Consider the following 27,937-nt stretch of genomic DNA (forward strand, 5'->3'; position numbering starts at 1 on the left):
TAAATAAAACCCTACAGCTTGTCAGTTTGTCAATATGTCCTGTTATTTAACGTTTGTAAATCTGCTCAAACTGGCAAAAACTTCTTTAGAAATTGATCTGTCTTAAAGACTGTACATTGAGAATCTTGTCTCCTCAGCAGGTTGAGTCTTTTTGATTCTTACTTCCTCTGCTTTTTTTTAAACGTTGAAAAATCAAATATAAAGAAATATTCAAAGTGGCAAAGGAAGTGTTTTGCCTGCTGAGGAGAACTGCTGCCAGTGTTGCTTAGATAAATAGTTGTGGGGTGGTTTTGTTTGTTTTGTTTTCCCTTCCTTTTTCCTGAAAGCACTGATTTTGCTTCTTCAAGATTATATATGTATCTGCTTTTTTTTACTTGTTTACTTGTTTTATAATTCTGTATCTTTATCACAGGGAATTAATATAAACTTCCTTTTTTATCATGGGTTTCTCGTAGTTTAAATAAGTTCGCTAGGGATTATGTTCATAAACTTTTGTTATAGTTTTGCTTTAATTTATTAATGTTTAGTCATCATGCTAAATTTGGCCAACTAAGCGTGTCTGAGTCCATATGCATTGATAGCAGTAATTTCCCAAGAATATGCGAATAACATATCTCCAGTTAGTATAGATTTAATATGAATGCAGTGTTCTGGGCGTAACAAATCCTTGGAAAGACTGGGCTCTTGGGGCATTTGTGGGTACTAAGTTTTTATGGCAAATTAATCTCCTATTAGGCCCAGAAGCATGCGAAGTGAACCCATAGTCATCTTTCTTTCTTCTATGTTCGGAGGATTATCTATAAGCTAAAGATTATCTATAAGCTAAATGTAGTTCTTGACAAAATTTCTGTGCAAGGTGGAGAATGTGAATCTGAAATCTGGTGTTACTGATTTTTTTCTGAAGCAGCTGCACTAGTGCTTCCAGCTAGCTGTGTTCTGCTAGCCAGAATTGGGGTAATGGATTTCTAAGAAGCTCCTACTTCGTCTTTCTGCCGAGCATTAATTCTGCCATCCTGTACTCTGTTTGGCGTGGTAGGCTGTAGAGGAGTAGCTGTTGGTTTTAGAACAGCTCAGGTTTCCCTCATTTTAATGAAATTCTCCTCCTGCTACAGATCCTTTAGATGTTTTTATTCTACTTACATGTTTGCAAAAGGAAATTAAAGAATTAGAGCTTTTAGGCTTGTTCTGTTGTGGTGGGTTGACCCTGGCTGGAGGCCAGATGCCCACCAGAGCTGCTCTATCACTCCCCTCATTCACTAAAAAGGGGAGAAAAGGTATAACGAAAAGCTTGTAGGTCGAGATAAGGACAGGGAGAGATCACTCACTAAGTATCATCATGAGCAAAACAGGCTGAACTTAGAGAGGAAAATTCATCTGATTTATTACTAAGCAAAACAGAGTAGAGGAATGAGAAATAAAATCAAATCTTAAAACACCTCCCCCCACCCCTCCCATCTTTGCCGGCTTCAACTTCCGCCCCCCCTGCAGCGGCACAGGGGGACGGGGAGTGGGGGTTACGGTCAGTTCATCTCACGTTGTTTCTGCCGCTTCTTCATCCTCAGGGGGAGGACTCCTCTCATCGTTCCCGTGCTCCAGCGTGGAGTCCCTCTCATGGGAGACAGTCCTTCACGAACTGCTCCAACATGAGTCTCTCCTACGGGCTACAGTCCTTCACGAACTGCTCCAGCGTGGTCTCTTCCATGGGGTGCAGACCTTCAGGAGCAAACTGCTCCGGTGTGGGTCCCCCACAGGGTCACAAGTCCTGCCAGCAAACCTGCTCTGGCGTGGGCTCTTCTCTCCACGGGTCCACAGGTCCTGCCAGGAGCTTGCTCCAGCATGGGCTTCCCACGGGCCACAGCCTCCTTCGGGTGCCTCCACCTGCTCTGGCGTGGGGTCCCCCACGGGCTGCAGGTGGAATCGCTACACCCCCTCATCCTTCCTCCATGGGCTGCAGGGGGACAGCCTGCTTCACCATGGCCTTCACCACGGGCTGCAGGGGGATCTCTGCTCCGGCACCTGGAGCTCCTCCTGCCCCTCCTTCTGCACTGACCTTGGTGTCTGCAGAGTTTCTTACATCTTCTCACTCCTCTCTCTGGCTGCAAAAGCTCTCTCTAACTGTTTTTTTTTCCTTCTTAAATATGTTATCACAGAGGCGCTGATTGGCTTGGCCTTGGCCAGCGGCAGGTCCATCTTGGAGCCGGCTGGCATTGGCTCTATCAGACACAGGGGAAGCTTCTAGCAGCTTCTCACAGAAGCCACCCCTGTAGTCCCCCCTGCTACCAAAACCTTGCTATGCAAACCCAACGCATCTGTATTTATTTTTAAATATTTTTAAAAAAATAAATCTTACAGGTAATGACCTATTGCATGTCTTGTAGAACTTCTCTTTGGTTAATGCCAGCCACATATAATTTTTAAAAGCAATAGGTCAAAGACTCGTATATACAAATAAATATTGTACCTCACTTTGATTATAAATTATATCAGTCAGAAGATGCATCTTGTCTGGCTCTTAGTCCTAATTAATAGTGTCTGATATAAAAATGTCTTGAGGTGATAACAGAAGGAATTGCCTCAAGGTCGCTGAAATATATTCTCAGTTTACCACTTTGTAGTTGGATGTGCAAAATTGATTTTAAAGGATATTCTTCTGCTACTGACTCATTTGTGTTTTGTTAGAAGTTGTAATAAGCTAGGTGGAATTCTTAGCATAACTATTTGGTCTCTTTAAAGTTCATTTAAAACTTAGAACTGCCATTTACAAATATTATTTTTTGAACTGGAATAAGGCTTTGGTGATCTGGTCTTAGTCTGTATTTAATAACTTTGGAAATGATCATTCCATGACACCAGACGCTTTTGATCTTGTCTTCTGCACCTTTGTTCTTGTTAAGCTGAAGTATGTTTCGTTTAGGAATTTGCAGTTCCTGATTACCGTTCGTCTCACCTGGAAGTCAGTCAGGCAACCCAACTCTTGCAGCAACAGCAGCAACAGCAGCAGCAACTTCGGCGCAGGCCTTCCTTGCTTTCTGAATTTCACCCAGGCTCTGACAGGTGAGGATGCTGGTTTTGAGGTGTGTGAGCAGGAATCTTCTATGAGTCTGTGCATTCTGTAAAGTTAGTTTCAACTTTTGAATAGAAAGGTTTTTTGAGTTTCACAGTTTTTGCCTAAGTACTGACTGTATTAATCGGTGTTCCATTGTTGCAACAGAGTCTGTCTCCTGTGTTTGAGTGTTGTAGCTGTTGTGCAATTCAATTCCTAAGTCCTTTTGGTTTAACTAATGTATCTGTTTCACAGACAGGAAGTGACGGTCTGCTTCGCTTTTCCCACACCTCTCCTAACAATGCTGTCAGTAAGCTTCCGAGAATCCAAGCGCATATTGCAAACTTTTTAATGCTGTTTAGGCTAAAAATGTGTAAAGTTTGTACCATTGGATAATTTAATCTTGCCGAGTAGAAGCAACAAGTGCAAGAGTTGTTACAGTGTGAATATTACCTAACATATTTCCCTCATTAGGTTAACTTATTCAACAGATGATATCTGTGTGGCTGAGCGAGTAAGAAACAACAGAGCTAATTGGGTATTTTAGTTGTAAGAATTGTAAAACACTGAAATGTGGCGCAAAATGGAGTTGTAGGCACAGAGAACTAAATCAGAGCGTATGCTTCTTTTGGCAAGGCACTTGACAGCTTCATATCATTTATTCTAAATACTCTTTTTATCAGTCTCCTATATCATTCCTGTCTCTTTGTAAGTAGATGCAACTGATCTGGGTCCAGTAGGTTAACTGAGGACAAGTATAGTGGACAACTACTGTGAATCATATGTGGTAATTTAGTTTCAGATTGGTAATATCTTACTTCTCAGTAAAATCAGTTACTTCATGGTGGATATTGATGAATATTAAATAAGGTTGATACGTTCAAATATTCAAGTAAGGTTGATAGGTTCAAGAAAGTTTTCAGACAGTATTAAGCATTCATTTGCCTTTATTCCTGAAGGATGTTGGATATGCTTTGAAAACCAAATTTAGAAATTAAAAACCCACTACAGATCAGAATAAGATTAACTGTATTAAGTTAGCAAGAATATGCTTATGTTTAGAGGAGAGGACACTATATGATTTATGCACCTCAATTCTTCAGCGTATCAGTATGCTGATGTACACTCGTAAGCAAGTGTTATTGCTTGTAACAAGGTTTTTTTTTTTTTTTCTTGGATTCTTAGTAAGTATATCTGCTAGGAGCAACTTTATATGCTGGATTACTGCTAGCAGTTTATTTTGGCTGTAACTGAGGTATCTGGTTCTGAACAAATACCAGTGATGAATGTTATATAAATACTGGTCTAGCTTAAAATCTCATTAGAATATTCCCAGAAATAACTTGATGATAGTGAAATCTAGGGCTTTCATATTGCCTTCATGTTGTGTCACCAAAATCTCATAAGGCTCTGTTTTAGTGCTGAGAATCACAGTAGCTTTTAGAGTTCTCAAAACTTCAGTTTATAGCAGAAGTAAATCCCCCCTGCTCCGCATTGTAAATTTGTAAAAGCTTATTCAGGAGTTCTGGCAAAATACAGGAAACTACTGTCATCTTTTCAGTGGCACTTCATAGGAAGATGTTGAAGCGTATGAGGTTCTTTTATGGACATCGTGTGCATTGCACTGTAAAGAACCTAGTGATACTGTCCTTTGCATTTTTTTCTGAGGAAGAGGAGTTTTTAAATGACTCATGGATTGAATCAATGACTGTTTCTGTCATATATCAGCATTTTAGTAGAGATGAAGTTCTAAATAGACTCATGGCTTATTTCAAGCATTCTGTGTATATTTAAAAATTATTTGACTGCAAAAATGAAATAATGGAGCTGTTGTGGCCATCTGTTTTCAATGGAATATAGTACTATATTTATCTAATAGATTTTTTTTGTTTGTTTATAATTTGAATCAGAGCTTTGATTTGAACAATGTCATTGTAGCAGTGGTATTTTTATTTAAGGGTTTGTAATGATAGAGATGCATTTAAACGATGTCTTTTAAGATTCAAGTTGGCTTTCTCTTTTTCAATGGATTTTAACTTGTATTTTTGAAGATCATACTTAGTGTTTAGAAGGAGCTTCACTGAATTGCTTCTCCTCTATATTTGACAAGGGTTGAGGAATACCAGATAGTTTTCTTGTATGGAAAATGTATATTTTAATAGTTTATCTCTTCTGTCTGTTAGGCCTCAGGAAAGGAGAACTGGATATGAACAGCAATTTCATCCAGGTCCATCTCAGACAGATCATGATTCACTGGAATCTAAGCGACCACGTCTTGAACAAGTCTCTGATTCCCATTTTCAGCGTGTCAGTGCAGCTACTGTCTTGCCTTTAGTACATCCTCTGCAGGAAGGGTTGAGATCTGCAGATATTAAGAAGGTAAAGCCATTTTCTGTTATGATCCTGAAGCTGTAACTTCCTATGTTGTGGTAACTCAATTGTTTTTTTTCCTATTGGGTAATTTTTTTGTTTGGGTTCATTCTTTAATCCCAGAAATTTAATTTTACACATTATCACAAACTGTGGTCACGAGTCAATGTTACTCTTTTATGAAAACGAACAAGAAAATAAGTCTGCCTCAAACACAGCAGAGAGACTGGAGTTTTGAGTTGCAGCTACGCTTTTAAGTCATTAAAGTCTCACTTGCAAAATTATTATAGTACAGTACATGAAATATTCCTGCTTTTCAGCTGAAAGCTGCTGCGAATGCATGCAAGTCCTTTTTTTTTCTGTAATGAATATGTGTACTGAATGGTCAAAGTACTCCCCTCTGCCCCCTCTCCCTTTTAAGCATTTGAAGTGCATCTGCTTATTTACTTAACAAAAATTACACTTGTCACTGTCTCATTTTTGGGTAAATCTAGGGCAATCTAGTTTAGTGTGTGTATTTTCTATTGTAGCTACTGAATATTGATTAGAGCAATTTGTATAGAGCAGACAAATGTCTTTTAAATGAACATTTAATATCTTCCCTCATGCACACACACAAGCACACAGACTCACACACCAAAAAGGTGGTGCGTAGTGTGTATGAATTCTGAAGGTGAGCACTCAAATTTCTAAACTTGATCTTTTAAAGAAACATTTCACCATATGGATTCAAAAGCTAATAGGCACCAGATTTTTTAAAAAAGTTGATTACTTGTCTTGCCTTCTCTCTACCATTCCTTTTATCATGTGAATAAACTTTCTGTGAAGTAAAGTAAAATTATGATAGCATGTAATTTCTCAGTAACTTGCTGTATGGCATAGCAAAGATAAGATCAAAGGGGATTGGAGAAACCACGCTAAGGTATGCAGTGTTAACATGCTTGCATGTAACTGAATTTTTATCCGGACGCCACATATAGAAATCTACTGTCTCAATGTAGAAATACAGCCTAGTATTATCTAGAGTAGAAGTGGCATTCAGACATGTGATCTTTCAGTCAGATTGGCTTGAGTTAGGGGTGATAACTGAGCTAGCATTTGCCAGCTAGGTTGTCCTGGAGCCTGATGGTCTGAGGATGTAAACAAAGAAAAGGTACAACAGTGCTGACCTTAGAACATGAAGTGCGTTGAAATATGTTGTTTGGAAACAGACACACAAAAAAAAACCAACCCCAAAATAATCAAAGCCAAATGAATAGTGACCTGTCCTCTCTTAAGTCATCACTTCTCTTAAGTCATGTTAAGTTCAACAAAACTTAACATTTATAACCACAACTAATCCCAGATGTACTTTATCAGGCTGGTCATGGTTGTCTTCAAGAATATCCTCATCAATATAAGTGCAGAGCATTGAGGATTGGCTCTCAAGTAACCCTTCCTTTAAATATAAAAGATACTGTTTACATTTATGAAGATATATTTTTAAAAGGGAGATGTTTTGATCTTGCTTTGGTTTCAAGGTAAATATTGGAGTGTGCTGGTTTTTTTAAAGGTGGACTTTGAAATTACAGTATCATAAATGGGCTGTTAGTTAATTCTAAAATATTCAGAGCATTAATAAACTGAAATATTAAACTTAGCTTCTCAACAGAGATATGGATAACTGGAAATTCTTTTTAATTCTTGCATGCTAGTTTGGTTAGTGAACACTCAATAGCATGTTATCAATACGACTGATTTGTCTCAATCTCCTGTCCCCATGAAAGGACCCGACTTTTGGAGGAAAGCATGAGGGACCATCTTCTCCAATTTCTGGTCAGCCTTGTGGGGAGGACCAAAATGCTTCACCTTCAAAGCTGTCAAAGGAAGAATTGATACAGAGCATGGACCGTGTAGATCGCGAAATTGCGAAAGTTGAACAGCAAATCCTTAAACTGAAGAAAAAGCAAGTAAGCATAGCAGGCACTACTGTTGTTATCTGCCAGTGAAAAAGGTGTGGAAAAACTTCATTCGTTGTTGGTGAATTTTTTGGTTACATGAAACAAATGAGCGAGTTAAAAAGGGAAGGTTATGCATATGATTTTGCTAGAATGCTTAAATAGATTGGATATAAAATATTTTTAAACATTTTTGAAAATAAGAGAAAACCACATAAGAACACCAGCAGTAGATGGCTTTATATATAAAACTTTTGTTGGCTAACTAGTGAAACAAGGGCACTGTAACTGTAATTTCAGTTTTAAAGATGGCTGCTGGGTGAGGGGAGGCTGTCATCTTTCTTCTTTTGCAGTCTGTGCACGGGGAGAATCCCTTGCGTGCATCTCCAAAACCAGAGCTTGTACAAAAGTCCCTGGATCATCTGTTTTCACAAGGGCAAGAGATCCTAACATCTGGAGCTAAGATCAGCCTTGGGCGAAAGTGTAGTAGGAGGAGTGCAAGTAGGCAGAGAGAGCAGAGAAGTAAAGGAGGAAATACCGCTTTTTTTAGTACAGTCCTGTCTATGCTTTGCATCAGAGAACTGCACTTCAGCCATTGGAAGCAAAGGAAATGTTTGCTGGCAGGAGTTAGTGCCTTCCCAGTAGCCGTTGTGGCCAACTAAACCCACCCTTCAATCTAGGCATCTGTTATTCATTGGCAAAAACAAAGTCCTTGTCTCCTTTTCCTTTTATGACTTTCAAAGATCCAGATAGAAGTAGTGCCAGCTTTAAGGTGGTTTGGTTTTTTTTAGTGGGAACTCTGTAGGAAATGAGAGTTATGCTGTAGGGTTTGTTAACTTGTAGGTCCCGGATAACAAATAGACAGCTCTCTGGAGAAGTATGTTTTTATGGTCTGGAAGTATTTAATTACGTGTGAATTTTAATGACCTGTAAAGTGACCTTCAGCAGAAAAACAAAAAAGGATGTCACTAAGTACCTGGCTGTGTGTTAATGATGCTTATCTTTTGGTTTCTTTGTTCGCTTTTCCACAAAATCAGCAAGTACTATGTATATCATCTACGAAAGTTAATTTGTTCACATTTGTAGTATGATTTGACTTCAAGAAAATTACAAAGTTGCTGTTGCCCACGATAATTGAGCGTGTTTGTTTATGGTATTCTGCAAAAATTTTAGATTTTGAATTCTTATGCAACAATATAGCACATTCTAGCCAGTGCTGTAAGACAGGATGGATCCCTAGTGTCAGAATTTCTTTGTTGTATGTTTGTGGCAGGCATGGATGAAGGATATTTACAATTAAAAAAAAAATGAAGATGTCACTGAATCAGATTTATTTGATGTGAAGGTAAATCACAACAGTGTAGTAACTAGGAAAATACAGGTTATTTTGCTTGTTTGGTATTGTAAGAATCTTGGAACTTCTATATATGTGGAGTGGTTTATTTTTGCTGTGAAGTAGGTTTAGAATGGTGTTCTCTGTGAAGTGTTAGAAAGGCTTTTGTATCTTTTAAAAAAATAAGACAGTAGTAATAATGACACTTGAATATCTATCTCTTACTTCCTCTGTGAGAAGGCAGGTTTGGTGTAACTGTTCTCTGAAGTTAATATTTTTGTTTAAGTTAAATAGTATAAATTACAATGGGACAGTGCCTTTAAATGTCCAGCTGAAGCAAGTCTGATTCAATGCAAATGAGTCTTGTAAACAGTTAATTTGGTTTACCAATAGTACAAAAAATAGTCTCATCATTGTCCCTGTAGGCATTAAAACCATTTCATTCATTCCTTGTCAGTTAAAAAGACAAATAACAGGCAGTGCTAACTGTTGATCAGATGCATATTTTATCTCTGGTGACTAATTACTGGTAAGGGTAACATGGTGCGGATGGCTGATTTTCTTTCTTTCGTCTCTTAGCAACAACTTGAAGAAGAAGCTGCTAAGCCTCCAGAGCCAGAGAGGCCTGTCTCCCCTCCTCCAGTGGAACAGAAACACCGCAGTATTGTCCAGATTATTTATGATGAAAATCGGGTAAGCGTGCTTTTTAGTTGACTGAGTGTAGCTGTAAGTCTGACCCAATGTGCTAAAAATCATTATGTCTTAATTCACTTCCGTGGCGCAATTTTTGCTTCTCCTGTTTTACTGATTTGCCCGCCCCCATCAATATTCATTTACTTCTTCTTTAAATGAAAGACATTTGCATGACATTTTTATTCTTGATCACAGGATCCTCCTTCTATCTTAAAAGCAGTCTGTGGTCTCATCCCTAGACCTTTGTGTTGAGATATATCTCTATATATATCTATCTATACACATACATGCATATATATAGATATGTTTGTGTGTGTATATATATATATAGATAGAAAATCGCTTCAGAAATTTATCTTGAGTTCTCTTTCTCTCACATAAATACTGACAAGCTTGGCTGAAGACCCAATATTTAAAATAGCTGAAGGGGAAAAACTGCGTATGTTGTAAGATTCTACACCTTCTTTTTAAATTCTGACTTTTGGCACTTATGATTTGGATAAATGAAGAGATATAAAGAAGTAGTATATAGGTGAATTGTGAGCTTGTGTTGCGTAAGTGGTGATAAAAGTACAGGAGCTCAGTAATATCGCCAACAGTAGCAAAGTGCTTCCTGTGGGTTTTTCTTCCCCCGTAGTTTGAGATTAGGGAGTTGGATATCTGCTGGCTTTGAAAGTATTAGGATCTTTTGTGAGAGTGGTATATGTTTGTTTCATTTCCCAACTTTATTTTGTAGTTTAGAGGAACAGTTAACTTCTATTACAATAGACTATTTTTGAAAATTTGACATGTTAAAAAACTGCAACACAATACTAGATTTTATACAGTAGAACTGTGTCCCAAGTCTTCCATGCAGCTTGTTCTCCCCCTCTCCCGGTCGTCTGTGAAATTTGGTGTATTTACTTAATACAGGACATTAGGACTATTATTATTATTATAAAAACTGATGTAACCAATGTACATCAATATGTTTACTTCTGGTTACAAACCAGTTTTACTGTTTTAAATCTCTTTCACACTATAATGTAATTAAAAAGTATTAAAATCATACGATCACCTTACAAGATTTCCTCATGCTCAGTTGTGTGTTGGGTAGTAGGCAAAACTATGTGAGTTTGAAGACATCTTAGTGGACTGCTGTGCAACCCTTTCTCTGCTAACTGTGGTTACAGGGGGGTTTTACAACAGAATTTTGAAGTTGCTATCGGATTCCCCATGTTGGGTTTGTGCAAGTAGGTGGGGAAACCCATTTTTATGTTGCGTGAGATAGAGTAATATGCATCAGTGTATAGTCATCTATTAGCTGCTTCTATCTGTGTAGCTCTTCATGTGGTATTCTATATACAAGGGGAATTACCAAGCTTGATGCATTTGTGAATCTATTTAACACTCGTTATGAGTTCTCACATCAGGAATTACATGTGCTGTAGAATGGCAGTATTGGTGGGGCTTAATACAACTAGCATGTGTCAGTACTCACTGCCTTATTTAAAGGGTTATTAAAGATGTGTGAAGCCATTCGTGTATATAGCACTTGTTTGGTATCTTCTGCAGTTGTACAAGAGGACAGCCCCCTTGGCAGCTTTCATCTTCAAACTGTGCAGTTTAGGATAATTACTTTTAATATTCAGCTACTGTTGGTTAAAATTTGATTACAGTAATAGGGCTAGAGTTCAGTTTTAAATGTTTTGAGACCAGAAAAAACATTCTACGAGGGTAATACTGTAATATTTCCTTGATATATAATTATTTTGTACAGCTGTGAGTTCCAAAGAACAAAGTTCTCAAGATTGAAATTACATGGAAAGGGGTTAGAACTTAGCAGAACACTTTCTAATATTAACTGCTTTATGCATTAGTTTCTCCTATATTTTTTCTTTGCAGCTAGCACATACAACTATTGAGGGAAAAGAAGCAAATGTGAACTAGTGTGTTGGGTCATTTCGGTTAGCCTCGTCTGCTGACAAAGGGCTTTGGAAGATTGTACAGGCTTGAAATGAATTTGTGAAAGCCAACTATCTTATCCAGTGCTGCCTCCTTTAGGGTCATAATTATTTTGGTGTGAGGGAAGGAAGACCTTTGACATTCTTCTATGTGTGTATGTACATGTTGATTCACACTCCCAGACTTTGCAATGGAGCATTTTAGTCTCTTAATTCCATATTTCCAAGCTATCTATACTTTGTTTTACTGGACACTTTTCTTCCTCTTAATAATTGTTTGCTGGATTATTTACTGAACGCAGGTTCTTTTTGAACTGCAAAGGTCAGTTTCTGCTTTTACACTCCATCAGCTTCCAAACATGGAGATCAGAGTAGTACCTGTACCTGAATTGTGCAGTTTTCTTGATTTGCGGAGACAACATTGCAGAAGTAGGTTAAGAAGGATATAGTATGATCACACAGAGGTTTAGCAGGTAGCGTAAGTGAAGGAGTTCATATACGCTTTTGATACTAACTTCAGATGATTTACTTAGACTATACCAAAAAAATCTTATTTGCAGAAAAAAGCAGAAGAAGCTCACAAGATTTTTGAAGGTCTTGGTCCAAAAGTTGAACTGGTAAGTTGTAGTTTTGTTTTTTTCTTTTGTTCTATTTTCTGTGTTGCCAGCATTGCTCTCATGTCTGTAATTCTGTTGTGATACACAGATGTAGTTCTATGTTTATGTATAAAAGAAGCAGGTGTTTAAATGCACTAGTGAATTGGGGCTTGAGTGAACTGATTGGTCGCATAAGTGTAACTTTTAAAATAGATTTGAATCTATTTGAGAGAACAGTTTGAAATATGAAAAAAAATGAAATACTGTTATATACCTAAGTAGTTATAATGATCTAATTTTAAGTAATGAAATCTATGCTTTGTGTTGAATATTTTCTAGTCCCTTCAGATTGCTGCATCTCAGATTGAGTGCACTGTTGGCAGAATACTATTGTTAACTATATTGCATATACTTTTAGAATTGCATGCATTGAAAAGTACTAAGCCTACCTTTCTCATCCAAAATTGTAGCCACTTTACAACCAACCATCAGACACAAAGGTCTACCATGAAAACATCAAAACGTAAGTGCTTTAATGTCTTATCGTTGTGCCATTCAAGGGATCTAGACTTAAACATTTGCTCAAATTTTTCATTGCTGTGATTTCCAAATAGGATGCGTGTACTTTAACTGTAATTAAAAGCTTCCAGTCCATGTAACTTTCTGATTTCTATGTTGTAGAACAGTGCTGCAAGACATGAGTTATACGTACTGAAGGCAGAGGGAAACAGTAACTTTTCAGCTTAACTTAAAGACAAAAATAAATCATAAAACTCAAGTTAGTAGTACTTGTATTTTTCAAAGTCTAAAATACCAGATTTGACCTAGGCACTAGTCAACTTTTGAAACACTTCTTTGAATAGTCATTCAGGAAAAGTTACTGTTGTCAATAAATTGTAGGAGGATTTTTTTTCATTATTATTTTTGTTATCTATTTATTTATTGACTTAACCATGTACTCATTTTCTGTCATGGGCTATGAGCACAGTTGTTGCACGTTACACTTGTTATTTAGGACAAACCAGATTCAGTGATTTGAAATAAACTGGTTGTCTTCTCCTGGAAGAAACATATATTTTGAGGAAAATTAATTTTTTTTAGTTTCTTTTTTAATATAGAACTTCTTTCTCAAATTTCCATGAGCTGTATTTTTTGTTTCACTGAAGCAAATATTGTTTATAAATTGAAATAAAGTTCTAACAAAGTAATTTGTAAATGTGCTTAATTAAGCTTATTTGTACTCAAATTTAAATGTCTATAAAAGATACCTTCTCCATGGTGTGTTTTGTTGCATCTGATCACTTTGAATGTCTTTGAATGCAGAGATGATTGTGAACTCATTTCTCTACAGAAAGTCATTCATAACATAGACCAAAATTTTAGTTTTTACTAGGCTCTGTCAAACCATTATTGATTTCACTCTGTAGCGATGTTATAAAATTCCAAAATAGTGATGACTCCACTGCAACAAAAATCAACTTCTTTTGAAAGTATGTATTGTTGCTAGACTTTTGTGAAAATAATTGTTAAATTGTAACTGTCGCATAAGTGTCTATTTCTTGCAAATCCTCTGTGAGGAAATCCCACTCTATTGTAACTATGAAGGCCAAGGCTTTTTCATGGCTTCTCTAGGATGGTAACCTGGAAGAAAATATTTACTTTCAAGTCTCACTTTGAAACTCAAATACTGGTGGTTTTGAGACAAACTTTACTGCTGTGGCTTGAGTATCCCAGCTCAAATTTGTTGAAGAACATTACTCTTTTCATAAGATTTCTATGATATCTATTCTATGATTTTTTTTTTATTCATAACCAATTTCTGTTCTACCAGTTTTTACAAAAGAAATAAATTGTCGATTTCAGATGTGAAGAAATGCATAGTGAGCTACGTGCATATCACTAAGTACTGTAACTACTACTATTTTATAATATTTTGTAAGTACAGAAAAAATCCTACAGATGGCTGTCCTTTAAAAACTTCACTTAAAGTATTTCTTCCTCCACTCCTTCTAATGTAGCTGTATAGCAGTTCCAAAATACTTATTTTTTGAGTAATATGTTGTAAAACTCTTAACTTTGGAAGCTTTCGTGTCTCAATTGCTTATTCCAGCCATCTTCAAGAATCTTCTGTCTGATAAAATACAGTATTAGTTAGATGATTGATTCATCAGGAATTTTCCCCCTATTTTTCTACCCCTGAAAATATTTTTCACAATAATGATCTGGCATCTACAATCCATATGGGCTTTGTTGAGTAGTTTTGAAGTACTTGATTCTTAGGTAGTTCACTTTTTCACCAATTTTGTGTTCCAGAAACCAGGTGATGAGGAAAAAGCTAATACTATTCTTTAAAAGAAGAAATCATGCAAGAAAACAACGGGTAATCCTACCATTTTTTTTATAAAAAGAGCACACGGATGGTTTTCTGTCAGGATTCTTGACTTGCATTCCCAAATGTGTCATGAAAATCCCATTGATTAGAAAAAATAAATTCTTAAGCTAGAATTCTGGTGATTTATTGGAAAATAAACTGCAGGTTTGTTGGTTATTTAACTGAAAACCATCTAAAATACAATCAGGAAAAGGCTTTTTTTTCTTTCCTTTTTTTTTTTTCTTAAAGAGTATGAATGGAAGAGACCCAGTGAAAATCTTTAACTGTATGCCTGGCCTCTCTCTGAACCTTTTTTTTCTTATATAGTAGCTATAGTATCTGAAAGAAAATGGGGCAGATCTCCAATTTTAGAAATCCGACAGCATTTTTAATCAAACTTGTAAATGTTGGATACCAGTATTAATTGACTTAATGCTTTCTCTTGCATGCTGCTGTAGCAAGTGGCATACAAAGTCAAAAGTCTCTCTTGGGTGGTGTCCAAAAGATCATTTTTATTATTAAGAATAGCAGAAGGTTATACATCAAATTGGAAGATTCCACCATGAAAATGTAATGAAGTATTTTTCTTCTTACGGTCCTAGGGGTTTTTTTATGTAGTGGCAGCTCCCTACATATTGCTGAGATTAAGGACATATTGCAATTATTCCAGCCCCATTCTGTTAATTAAAAATTTAAAATAAAATAAATAAAAATTAAAAAATTAAACCACTTCCATTAGTTAAAAGCCTGGTACCAGATGATGTGAGATTTCTGGAAGGCAGTAATAACAGTTACCATTGTGATGTGTACAGCAAAGAAATAGTGTGTAGTATTCCAAATCTACATTTTTATATCCACTTCCTTACCTTCTCTCTGCTGAAAATTGTGTATGTGTCACCTTCAAAATGGAAAGCCATGAGAGCAGGAAAAATATGTCTGTTCATTCCTGGAGCCTACCCGTGTTATGTGTACTGATCATTTAGTGTATTTGTGTTTAGTTCAACGTTTACTTTTGGAATTTAATAGGAACAGAAAATCTGTCAACGTTATGATCAGCTGATGGAGGCATGGGAGAAAAAAGTGGACAGGATAGAAAATAATCCACGCAGGAAAGCTAAGGAGAGCAAAACAAGAGAGTACTATGAAAAACAGTTTCCAGAAATCCGGAAGCAAAGAGAACAGCAAGAACGATTCCAAAGGTATTGCCATGGATTTGAAATATTCCTATATAAAATACCTCTTATGACTTAAATTTTAAAATTATTTATAATAAAATTGGTTTGGCTTAATAGTTAAATGTTACGTACATCGCTTTATTCCTTAAAAAAGAATATTAGTGTATTATACCGTATAAAGTAAAATGGTCTTTTGTTTGTTCACTATGTTTCATGGCTTTGAGCTCAAGTTTCACTTCACATCCTAAGGATCTTCATGACAGTCCTTGTATATCTGCTGTATTACATCTCGCCCTTTCCTGTCCCTCCCTATCAGCTTTGTCAGCGGTGCTAGCCTCATTGGTTTGGTGTCCTCTTGGGCTGGTTTAGTGATGCCCAAATTGTTCCTTTCCCATCCCCCTTTTTAGATCTGCCATCAAAGCCTGTGTTTTCCAAAAGAAATACAGAAAAAGGGCTAATTAGCAAAGGCTAGTTATGTTGTGGTGTTGGTGAGACTGTATGAGTTCAGATGCTCAGATGCACAGAGGTTTGTGGAGTTGGTCTTAAGATAATTGGAGTGTCAGCTTCATGTGAGGCTGTTCATTTTGGGCCTACACCCTGATTTATACCTAGTATTTTTCTGTCACTGGGTGTCTATGTTACTCCTTTGTTTCATGATCCCTATATTCATTAGCCTACACGCTCAAAAATCATTTGACTTCTTTAATTAATAATTTGAATGATCTTTTGTTGTACTTGCCATGTAACTTTATTCCAGACGGTTTTGCTTTTTGAAGTATGCAAGCTACAACAATTAAGTCCCTATTATTTAATTTTAATCTGTCAGACATTTGTTAAATGGAAACTGTACAAAAAGACTTAAAAAGGAATGAAGTGCAATTCATTTGAGAGTTCATTTTATCTACAGTATTGTAGGTAGTGTTTTAAATTAGAATTAGGTCAAGTTTGATTCAGTTGTGTTCAAATCTGTTTATCTAATGTTTGAAATCATTTTAATACACCTTTGAGAGTTCAAGCCCCATAAAGATTTCATCTCATTATCTCTTCTAACGATCTGTCTAAATCCCCTACTTCATAAAACATAGGAAAAGCAGATAGCTTGCAATATATCATGAAGCCTGCAAGATCTGGATTTGTGGTATCAACAAAAGAGGAAAAGAAAATAAATTCTTAAAACAGAACCAGAACACTCTATAAGAAGCTTTTATTTTAAGAATATATCACATCTTTGTAATTGCAAACTACTTGGGAAGGGGCCATCTCTTTACATTATATTTATGTTCTCTAATGTAATGGCATCTTTTGTCTATAGCTGTGCTTATAATACTATGGCCGTGTAAATACTAAGGGTTTTTATCAGATTTTGTGCGAATTTATTAGTTCAGTAAAATCTTTGAGGAAATGAAGATGTTTTGTCTCATTGATTTTATCTCTGAAATGCTTTTTGACCCACATGCTGTAATATATTATGATGTTCTTAAGTGTAAAGATCAGTAGCTAAAAAATTGTTTTCAAATTCAATTCAGAAGTTAAAAATGTTCCTTTGTTGTAATGAATCTCAGTGCTCTATTAGCAACTTGACCAAATTGATGAAAGACAATTTTAATGCGCTTTTCTTCTTAAAAAAAGCTGTCTTTCACAGCGTATCAGTTACATTAATAGGCTTCTGCTGAGAATGAGAAATGGTCATCAGTGGCACAGAAATCATCATTTTAATTAATATATCTGACACACCTACTTGCAATGGAATCTGTGGTAACACTCCTTTTCTGGTGTTGACTCAAGCATGCCCTTCTTGCTGAGGCTTGCAAATTCACCTGTAAAACTGAGCAGTTGTTTGAAATTGCAGTACATGAACAGAGTTTGTACTCTGACGCTACTTAAAAAAGAACAGCCCTAACTAACTAATTTGGGAGACAGGCAACAGTATTGTAAAGAATTTTGAAGGTTGTCAGTATTGCGTACAAAATCTGAAAATATAGCTATTTTCCACTTTATCCGTACTATTTCTGCTTTCCCCCAATTCTAGAGTTGGCCAAAGAGGGGCTGGACTTTCAGCAACTATTGCTAGAAGTGAACATGAGATTTCTGAAATCATTGACGGACTTTCTGAGCAGGAGGTGAGGCTGTTGTCTGTACTTTGCCATAGAAGCAGAGCAAATGACTCGATATCCTTTCACTGGCAGTGAAAGGTCTCTTTCAGAGGGTTTGGTTTTTTGATAAGAGGAGACCTTTTGGGGCTGGTTTGAGAGAGTCTGTGTGAACTTTGGCTTGAAACAGGTCTTACAAATGTTCTTCTCTTAAGGGTTATGCTTCCTAATTGCATCTGTCCTAGATTTTTTCTCATGTGTCTGTGTTCATTGCAGGCTTGCTACAACCTAGTTTTTTAGAGCTCTAATAAACATGTGAAAACTCTGCCTTTCTAAAACCCTGCACCATTTCAGTTTTTCATCATTCGGGACACTATTTCCTTTAGCTGACTGTGTACACGTTCATTGGGATAGTGACAACTTTTCTAGAAGAGTTAAGAAGTGGACAAAAAGAAGTTTCAGACTAACTGTGAATGTATACTGTGGTGGAGCTTTAAAGAGTTGTGTAATTCAAGAACTGTAAACATTAGTAGCAACTTTTTGTATTCTTTACTTTTTCTTTTATTCTTTACCTGTAGAATAATGAAAAACAAATGCGTCAGCTCTCTGTCATTCCTCCCATGATGTTTGATGCAGAACAAAGACGAGTGAAGTTTATTAATATGAATGGTCTGATGGAGGATCCCATGAAAGTTTATAAAGACAGACAGTTCATGAATGTCTGGACCGACCATGAGAAAGAGATTTTTAAGGAAAAGTAATGGGCTTTCTTATCTTTTATTTTTATTACGTTGCAAATGACAGTTAAATACCTAACCCCACAGTAAACATCAGTTAAATTGGGAATGCTGAAGCTTTTGTGCAATAATTTTTGATAATGTTCTTAGCTGTATGAGTAAAACATTGCATAATTTTTAGACTTCTCCACTTAGTTTTCAACTGAGTAGGCTCTCATGCATTTAGTCGTTAGATAAGAAATTATCTTAAAAATACTTTCAGTGATAAGATTAAAATGAGAAGAGTAGGTATACGATCTCGTTATATCAACTAATAGCTAATTTGAAGTGCTTAGTTCTAAATTTGCACAAGTTGAAAACTGGGCTTTTTAGACTTATTTCAGTTGTGTAAATCAAAGGCTTGCTGATGGAACAGATTGTTTGGAAGACTGCTTTGCTTATTTGATGATGAATTACGTTGTTAAACTTAAATAATTTCTGATTTATAAAAGGTTTGTCCAACATCCCAAGAACTTTGGTCTAATTGCTTCCTACCTGGAACGAAAGGTAAGTCCTCTTTTAATATAAGTAGAGCCTAGGGTGGGATCCCTAACTTTCCAAATGTAAGTCATTTATCCCAGCATCATTTTTAATTCCTGGAAAAAATTGTAAGTCCAAAAAAAGTTATTGCTTTGACAGGATTTTATAATGCTTGTTTAGTAACACAATCAATGCATGCGAGCATCTAACAAAAGTTAGGGAAATAATGATAACAATAAAAGAAAATGGCACTTCATTTAGTTTTGATCTTATTTTCTTTTTGAAGGAGGTAAGCATCTTTAACTATCTCAGTGCTTAGATAAGGACATATTTGGCTCTGCTGAGCCACTGTGCTAACTTGAAGAAATCTTGCCATCACCTTTCAAGTCAGCAGGATCTTACTGCTGGTTGAATTCGTCTTTAGAGCTAATTTTAGTCTATAGAACTGATTTCACAGAATTGATCTAAGAAGTAATGGAGAATTAGGGTTTGTTAAGACTTACAAGCAGCATCTTGAATGCGTACAGCTATTATGATAAATAGAAGCTTTCAAATTTGTAGACTGTCTAGTATAGATTAAATCATGCAGACTGGAGTAGCTGAGGGATATTACAAATACATGAGACTTGCATTTTACGCTATAATTTTATGCATAGTTATATTGTTATATTTCTGTGTGAATTCACTTCCCTGCTGAGCAAACAAATCTAATAGTTTTATTTTAATCTAGGGGCTGAATAGTCTAAGTGTTGAAAGAAATAAAATACTAAGAACAGGGGGGTTTTTTGTAGCAGTAAAACCTAATTATTTTTTTGCTTTTTCACTTTAGAATGTTCCCGACTGTGTATTATATTATTATTTGACCAAGAAAAATGAAAATTATAAGGCCCTTGTGCGAAGGAATTACGGTAAACGCAGAGGAAGAAACCAGGTATCTTAAATTTATTAATCACTTGGATATTGTTATTTTATTGTTTCATATTTACAACTGTCTTACTATCTGGGGGGGGAGCAGGAAGAACAGTAATTATTTTTTCTTTACTGCATTTTTACCTGTTTTAAATTAAAGCAATCTTGACCTCAAGGGTGTTCTTGGTTAGTTTGGTTTTAGTTCTGTGGAATATCTTCCTTTGCACATTTGTGACTTTTTTTTTTTTATATGACAATTCGGTTTAGTTGAGGACCCAGCCATAGACATTGAAGTCAAATCCATCATTAAATCTTATGGTGGAGCCAACAGAAGTTAGGTTTAGCATGTGACTTGCAGTGGAAAATACATAATCACTTCATAATGTCAACGTTTGTCAAAAAGCAGAAATTAATAGTGATCTTTATTTGGTGGTCAGGCTCAAAGTCAAACTGGAACTTAATAGCAAGAAGAAAGAGACCAATTTAATGCATGCAAATAAAAAATTCTGCTGATTCAGGAAGTTTTCTTTTGGAATTTTTGGAGTCTTTGGAGGGGAAAATAACAGCATATTGTGTACAAAAATCTTATAAATACATTTGCTAGGCTACTAGAGTTAATGTAGATATTGGAAAACAACAACAACAAAAAATATTAAGAAACTTTGGAGATTTTTTTTTAAAGAAAGCAGGAGGAGTGCTGTGTATTCACTGAACATGTTCCCTGCTCTTCCCATTCTAGTTTCCCCTTGCATCTATCAGGTATTTAGGAGGTACAGAAAATAGAATGAAAGATATGTCAGTGACGAGGTTAGGAAAGAAGGTCATATATGAAATAAAGTACATGAACAGAGCACTAGATGTAACAACCAAGCCTGCAGGTATTTTGAGTCTGTATCCTTGAAATTAGTTTATCGGCTGGAAAGCGGTATAGATACGATGTGCTGAAGAAATACGCAGTGCTTTGTTGGAACTGAAGCTTGATGGGGGCGGGAGAGGAGGGTCCTCTCAAATTCAAGGTTTTAGAAATCCACAGACCTTAAAATCTGAAGAGTTGTGGGTTATTGGATTTAGTCATATCTCAGCAGTGATACTAAAGAGAAAATTGTTGAGGCTTATTGTGACTGCACAAATCTGTACTGAACTGCAAAGCAGCAAATTAAGTCAATATTACACTTCAGGATATGTGAATCCTCTTTTCAAATAATGTAAGTTTTCTGAGAGTCCCAGAAAACGTATTTTTTATATCAAAGAAAATTGCTGCAAACAGCTTCAGTTGATTAGTTGATCCTGTTCACTAGATGCAGTCATCGTGTTGTGCTTCTCAGTGCTGTTGTACTTGAACCTTTTAAATGATGGTCTGGTGTTCTAAAAGAAGAGATCATGTCACAGAAGACCGACTTGTCTGTACCCCACAAATTATGGATTGCTTGGGATAAGGTCATTTTCATTATGCACAGGATTTAGTCAGAGCTTCAACTTTGGCTAATTGCGAACTGCTGTCATGGGAGAAAATACTGGATATATCCTGTATTTTGCCAGAAAGTCTGTTAGACTTTCTAAACCTAATAATGCTTTTTAATAGGAAAAAATGTATTGTTGTGTGACTAGTGATACTGAAAGATTCTGATTAAAGTATGGAGGTATGGCAAATAAAAAGAAGGTGGAAATAAACAAGATTGTCCAAAATGTAGAGAATCACTGTGGATACTAAACACAGATAATGTTGCCATTTTAAGTGGCTCATATTCCAGTATAAAATGAAATTGGTGTGATCATAGTAAATACACACATGTTGAGCAGTATCTTTGCCATATGCTGTTCTTCTGCAGCTGCTCTAAGAGGTGAGGAGCCAGAATTGGCTCAAACTGTAATGCAATGTGACACTAAATTTTGAGATATTCAGAAGATCATGTCTGTATATTTAAATGTCTTTCAACATTGTTAAACTTTAGAATATCGGAACTGGTAGAATTCAAAATTTGGATGGATTTCTCAATCCATAAATTGTTTGCTTTCCTTGGATAATACGTATAAACTTGAAAGATTTTCATTACAGCCCTGTACACAAGGGCATAGATTGTGAACTTAGCTCACTGGAAAAGGAAACCCAAGGTGCTCAGCCTGACTTTGTAACTGCTCCTCTGAATACTGATTTATATGTGAATAACTAAATACGTGAGTTGGCACACTGAAGCTGCTGTCCTTGTTAGTTCAACTCAAATTACTTGCTCTTTGAATTTTAGCAGAGTTGTAGGTCTTAATTGCTAGTTGTTGATCCACATTAAGTACTACAGCAGATGCGTGCTCTGTGTTAAGGATGCCTGAAAAATGTTGAGGTATACTTGCAAACTCAAGGAAATACTCTAACCATTCTAAATGGGAAATTTTACCATCTCTGGAGGTTTACATTCAGAGATAATTATAGTTAGCATGTTTAGTAATGCTGTAGTAAGGAATTACATGGTACTAAAAATCATATTTGTATTTCTTAATTTTATTAATGATTAATTGGCAACATCTATAACAGCCAGTAAAAAAAGAACCTGAGAGTGTTGAACTGCCTTGCTTGCCAGAATTTTTCCCTTCTGGCTGCAGAATGCAATTCATCCCCCTCTCCCTCCCACACCCCAGCTTTGTTTGAAGCTGGTATTTTTCATATCTTGGAGCAGCAACCTGAAACTTCCTTGCTGATTGGCAAACACAAGTCATGTAAGATTTATGATGTGCTCTGAGATGTGCTTATGCCAATAACAGGTGCTTCAGCTTAAACTCTTAATAGTTCATATATTTTTGTAAATTAGAAGGCAAGCAAGTGGAATATTGCAGTGGAGAAGATATTAATCATGGTAATGATGTTGAAATCCTTCGGAGAATGTAGTGAGTACGACTTGACTCAAGTTTCAGTGTGGAGACTTTTACTTTAGAGAAGCTGAATGCTAGGTTAAGGCACGTCAGGATAAGAGATGTAAGGCTTATTAAATTCTGATACATTTTTGTCCTCAAATAAGTCTAGAAAGGACTTTTTATAAAATGCTACCTAAACTGCACGTCTCAAACCAAAGGTGACTTTTGAAATTAGGAGCAAGAAGAAGCATGGCTGCAAGATGCTTTTGCATCAGTTATGGAGAATTCCAGAAATAACCCATTGAAAGGAGGTTCTCTCTGAGTAAAGTTCATTGAAATTTGGTAGTAAAGTGGCAGTTGGTAAGGAGGGGTGTTTCTGTGGTCTGGCTGCCTGCTCAGCACAAATGTGGAGCCGTGTGCCTTCGCAGCAGGTGGTACAGTCCAGTGATCTGACTAGACAGAAATTTGCTGTATGTCTGCAACGGCCAATCAAGCCGAGCTCGGTGGGGATTACCTCAGCTGACCCCGGTGAGATTAGAAGGTTGTATGTGAGATGGGCGACTCTGCTGTAGGCAGCTTAAGTGGCAGAATGACACAATTTCCTGGAATAAACACGTTGCTGGGTCAGGCAGCCTCTGCTAAAGAGCTGTGTGATGTCGGTGCTGGTGTGGGTTTTGTCCTTTTGAATCGTACCCTGAATTAAAGCCCGTCCCCTTGCCTGGATAGTAAAAGTTTTAATCAACAGATGAATGTGCAGGTACGTCGCTGACCGAGGCTTCAACTGTTTTAAGGTTTGTGTTTAACCTGCACTTGACCTATTGATTATGCATGTTAAATAAATTCACTGTGAAATAAGGAATCTGGTTATTTACAAAGTGTGATGTTAAGTTAGCCAGGCAAAAAGAACAGAGAGTTTTCAGCAACTGTTTTGTAAATAGATTATATGTAAAATACAGATTTTTTTTTTTTTTTTTTTTTTAGTTTTTTTCCCTTTTCTTCTGAAAATGCAATTTTTAACTCCCTCCTTTTGAGGCCAATCTATCTAGCACGATGGAAATAATTTATTTTAGCATGTCTCTGACATCTTGCTTAAAGGAAGTTTTTGCATAACCAAGTAATGCCAGCATCTTAAATGCTAATAATTTGCAGCAAGATGATAGTGGTTAGTGTTTGGGTTTTCTGCTTCAGTTCACGTTAATAAAATGTCAAAAACAAGTCCTTTTTGTGACTGTTTTCAGCCTCAATTTTGTTAGTGAAACAGTGACACCTGCTGCTACACTTACAGGAAGGTTGGTTCCTCTGTGGAAAAGAAAAGCCTATTTTGATGAATTTTTCAGTGGCCTGTAAAATCTGAGTTACTGAAGTCTGAGAACAGCAATCTTGGAGATCTCTGTCCTTGTCTTTCCATGAATTGCCAAGTGTCCTTTGCATATTTGTTTGAAAGGTAGTGTTATATAAATATTACGTATATTTTGCTTTTTGAAGTTAACTTGCAGAGTCTAATGCCTAGTAAGGAACAACTCGGTTCTGCACACACCAAACGTGAGTGGACAGCATCTAAGTATCACAGTTCGGAATGGAGGACTCTATTGACCAAGGTGGTTTGTTGAGCCCATTCAAGTGCCTTCAGTGTAAACTCCTGTGAATGGTTCCCTCTGCGCGGCCGTATCTCACTCCCCACCCTTTCTTACGTTCCATAGTTTTTATGATAACTGATTTCAGGCAGAATTTAAACTGTAATCATGCATTTTAAATATATTTATGTATTTTCAGAGAGGAGGAGAGAGCTCGCTCTTCTTCCCTCTCCCCTCACCTTTAACTGGAGTTCTGCCCGCTATAACCCCGCCTGCAGCCTCAGGCTCTCTTTTCTCATTCTTGCTGTATGGTGCCTAGTACAGAAGGCTTGGATTTTTCTGTGGTGCTAGGAAGATCACCTTGTTACAGATACTTTTCAGTGTGAATGGGCATTATGAATTAACCTCTAGATGCTTGATGTGGGTTACTGGCTTTTGAGGCCCATCAGAATTCATTCATTTGCCGTTTGCTTCATGTAGGGGTTCTGGGAATTTGAGGAGTGGGTTACGTGATTTATTTCATGGCGGACAACTACTGCTTCTTATTTTAACCTGGAAAGGAAGGAATTTTCAGGCGAGCTGTGGACAGAAATTCGGCAGTGTTGGAAAGCGAGATGTTTTGGGCACGTGCAGATATATCATTGTGGATGGCAAAAAGCAATATTTAGGCCCCTAAATATATTTAGGGAGGATAACACTAAAACTTAAGTTTATCTTTTCTGTAGCCACATTTGATAGATCTTTCCTAATACTTTTTTTTCTTCTTCTATATGAGCAGTGTAATTTTTCTAATGCTTTCTTAAAACATCACAGGATAGTTGGCTTGACTTGTCTCATATTAGGCCACCTCTAACAGTGAAGTCAGAGAATGCCAAGGATATTTTATTTTTTTTGTGTGTGTGAGGTAAGGAATAGCAAAAGCAATGCAAATTTTTCTTACATTTTTTTAATTTAAACAAAACAAAAAAAATTTAGCAGCAGTAAGGGACCATGCTAGTAATTCTATGTGATCACATTAAGTAACAGCAATTTCTTCCATTAATTTCTGTTTAAAGCAGATTGTATCTTCTGGAAAGTTTAAATCAAATTTACGTGCTTTCTAAAATGAGATATCCTTGCATATAGTACTCATCTGGCTTGCTTTGAAAGATAAGGAGTGAGAGTCCCGTAACAGGAAATGCATAAATAGTAGTTTGTGCTGTTTTCCTTAGGATAATAGCGGGTAATGGTAACTACTTTGTTGTTTGTCAGTGTTTATGTGCTTGTAAAACTGTAATCTCAGGAAAGACTATAGTTCTAAAAAAAAAAAAAAAAAAAAAATTCTAGGCTATAATTTTCCTTCCATAAATTCACTGGAAACGTAAGTCTAAAATTCCTGACCCAATTTGTTGAACAATTATATTTCTTAATTACTAACAACAGTTTTGAGAAGGTAGCTTAGAGTTGGTCATAATGTTCATGCTACGGGATCTTCTGCTTCCAAGTTGTGAGCTATTGGGTTTCACTGTTTTAAAATGGACAATGTTAAAAATAAAATGTGACAGGAGCAATACCATTACTACGCAAGATGTTGGTCAGACTTCTCTAAGCACTTTTAAAATGTAGCTGTTCATTTTTAGTGTGGCGTACAACAGCGCATGTGTTTGTTGACACATATGCGTGCATTATCACCTCTGTGCTCATGCTGCAAAAACAGCCTGTCCTTCCATGAGATTTATAAGACAAAATACCATATCTGAATGAGGGAGCCAACCAGGAGAAACATAAGAGAAAATAAATTGAGAAGTACTGAGGATATACAGAATATATCTGTATTTTATATATAGAAACTGCACATTCTGAGGCAAAGGGGACTTCTAAGTCTGGGAGGTAATGCCTGGAATGTCATGTTTGTTATGATTTCAGGGTGCAGATGGGTGTTACAGTGTTTGGTAGAGGCATTTTACTGTTATGTTGACCGGTATGCAGTGACTAGAACTTAAAATATTATCAAGTGGGAGGTAAGGCAGCATCAGTGTTTCTGCTGCTCTGAGGACAAGTTGCTGCACCTTTGTGTGATCAAGCTGTTATAATGTGTAAATCCCATTTCATTTCAGCAACAGATTGCTCGTCCTTCTCAAGAAGAAAAGGTAGAAGAAAAGGTAGAAGAGGAAAAAGCAGAAAAAGCAGAGAAAAAAGAGGAGGAAAAGAAAGATGAGGAGGAAAAGGATGAGAAGGAGGAATCTAAGTAAGTATATGTACTGAAAATGCATTAATTCGCTCTAGATTGCAGGTTTTTGGCAAAGATCAGAACAGAATTCACATTAGCCTGACAGCGAAATCTGGACTGAAAACTTCCTATTTAGGCTAGGTTTTGTCCATTAAACAGTTTTTTGAACATACCAATTTCTCTGTCTTGCTGAACTAATCAGACTGGTGGTTGTGGTTTAACCCAGCCAGCAGCTGAAACAACCATGCAGTCCCCCACAGTGGGATGAGGGAGAGAATTGAAAAAAAGTAAAACTTGTGAGTTGAGATAAAAACATTTTAATAGGACAGAAAAGGAGGAGAATGATGATGATGATGATGACAAAAGACTACAAAACAAGTGATGCACAGCAAATTGCTCACCACCCACTGACTGGTGCCCAGCTAGTTCTCAAACCATGGCCCTCCCCAGCCAACTTCCCCCAGCTTATATACGGAGCATGATGTCATATGGTATGGAATATCCCTTGGCTAGTTTGGGCCATTGGTCCTGGCTGTGTCCCCTCCCAGCTCCTTGTGTACCCCCTGCAGAAGGCTCACACCTCCTCGCTGGCAGGGCCTGGGAAGCTGAAAAGTCCTTGACTTAATTGTAAAGACAGCTTAGCAACAACTAAAACATTAGTGTGATCAACATTATTTTCATACTAATTCCAAACTACAGCACTCTACCAGCTACTAGAAAGAAAATTAACTCTATCCCAGCCAAAACCAGGACACTGATGGAAAAAGCGATGGGATTATTTTTTTGCCCATGTAGTAATTTTTATATTTTGTTGGTTTGGGTTTTTTCATATGTTCTATCACAGTGTTCTAATTTTCTTTGAAGTTGATAATATCATGTATCTATGTTATTCTCTAGCAACTCTAAATTGTGGGCAGTGAGTGAGTTGTGTTTCACTAAAGGCATCTTTTGAGTTTGTGGAGTTTTGTTTGTGGTTTGTTTTTTGTTGCTGTTGGGTTTTTAATCCATATTCAGGCATATCTGCCCATAATGGCTATCCGAATGTAACTGAATTATATTTTAACTATTCCCAGAGAGAATACCAAAGAAAAGGACAAAACTGAAGTTGCACCAGAGGAAACAGAGGAAAGGGAGCAGGCCACTCCTAGGGGCCGAAAAACTGCCAATAGTCAAGGTCGTCGTAAGGGCAGAATCACCAGATCAATGACAAATGAAGCTGCACAAGCAAATGCTGCTGCAGCTGCAGCCACTGAAGAACCACCACCGCCCCTTCCACCCCCACCAGAACCTTGTGAGTTTTGTTTATAGGACACTTGGGGACCCATCTGCTCGTCAGGCTCTTCACTGACATACGGCTGTTCTCTGTGCACACACTTTTTTCTTTTTAGTATTACATCTTTATTCTTAGGCCTGCTTATAATTGCGTGGTGCTGTTAAATTTCACGAGTGTAACTTCATGAATAGTATATGCGTAGTCAGATGACTCTTAGAACCATGTGGGGAAAAACAAGGCAGTTCAGCCTTTCTGAGATAACTACGTTTTCCTTCTGTGCAGGATTAATGATGGATCTGTAGAGATCCAAATGACACAGAT

The 27,937-nt window shown here is 36.8% G+C and overlaps 1 protein-coding gene across 5 annotated transcripts in view; it reads left to right on the forward strand.

Annotated features, from left to right (window-relative positions):
- Positions 1 to 27,937, forward strand: part of NCOR1 (nuclear receptor corepressor 1) — a 74,121-nt gene that overhangs the window by 15,337 nt on the left and 30,847 nt on the right. For all 5 annotated transcript variants that reach the window (XM_054847863.1, XM_054847864.1, XM_054847866.1 and 2 more), the window contains 14 exons: positions 2,915 to 3,054; positions 5,227 to 5,422; positions 7,180 to 7,362; positions 9,263 to 9,376; positions 11,880 to 11,936; positions 12,386 to 12,438; positions 14,229 to 14,295; positions 15,313 to 15,485; positions 17,491 to 17,581; positions 18,130 to 18,308; positions 18,780 to 18,834; positions 19,637 to 19,738; positions 26,231 to 26,361; positions 27,417 to 27,634. In XM_054847863.1, coding sequence (XP_054703838.1) covers positions 2,915 to 3,054; positions 5,227 to 5,422; positions 7,180 to 7,362; positions 9,263 to 9,376; positions 11,880 to 11,936; positions 12,386 to 12,438; positions 14,229 to 14,295; positions 15,313 to 15,485; positions 17,491 to 17,581; positions 18,130 to 18,308; positions 18,780 to 18,834; positions 19,637 to 19,738; positions 26,231 to 26,361; positions 27,417 to 27,634 — 1,759 coding nt within the window. The remainder of the gene's footprint in view (positions 1 to 2,914; positions 3,055 to 5,226; positions 5,423 to 7,179; positions 7,363 to 9,262; positions 9,377 to 11,879; positions 11,937 to 12,385; positions 12,439 to 14,228; positions 14,296 to 15,312; positions 15,486 to 17,490; positions 17,582 to 18,129; positions 18,309 to 18,779; positions 18,835 to 19,636; positions 19,739 to 26,230; positions 26,362 to 27,416; positions 27,635 to 27,937) is intronic.

Source organism: Grus americana, chromosome 19 (genome assembly GCF_028858705.1).
Source record: "Grus americana isolate bGruAme1 chromosome 19, bGruAme1.mat, whole genome shotgun sequence".
In the NCBI taxonomy this organism is placed as follows: domain Eukaryota; kingdom Metazoa; phylum Chordata; class Aves; order Gruiformes; family Gruidae; genus Grus; species Grus americana.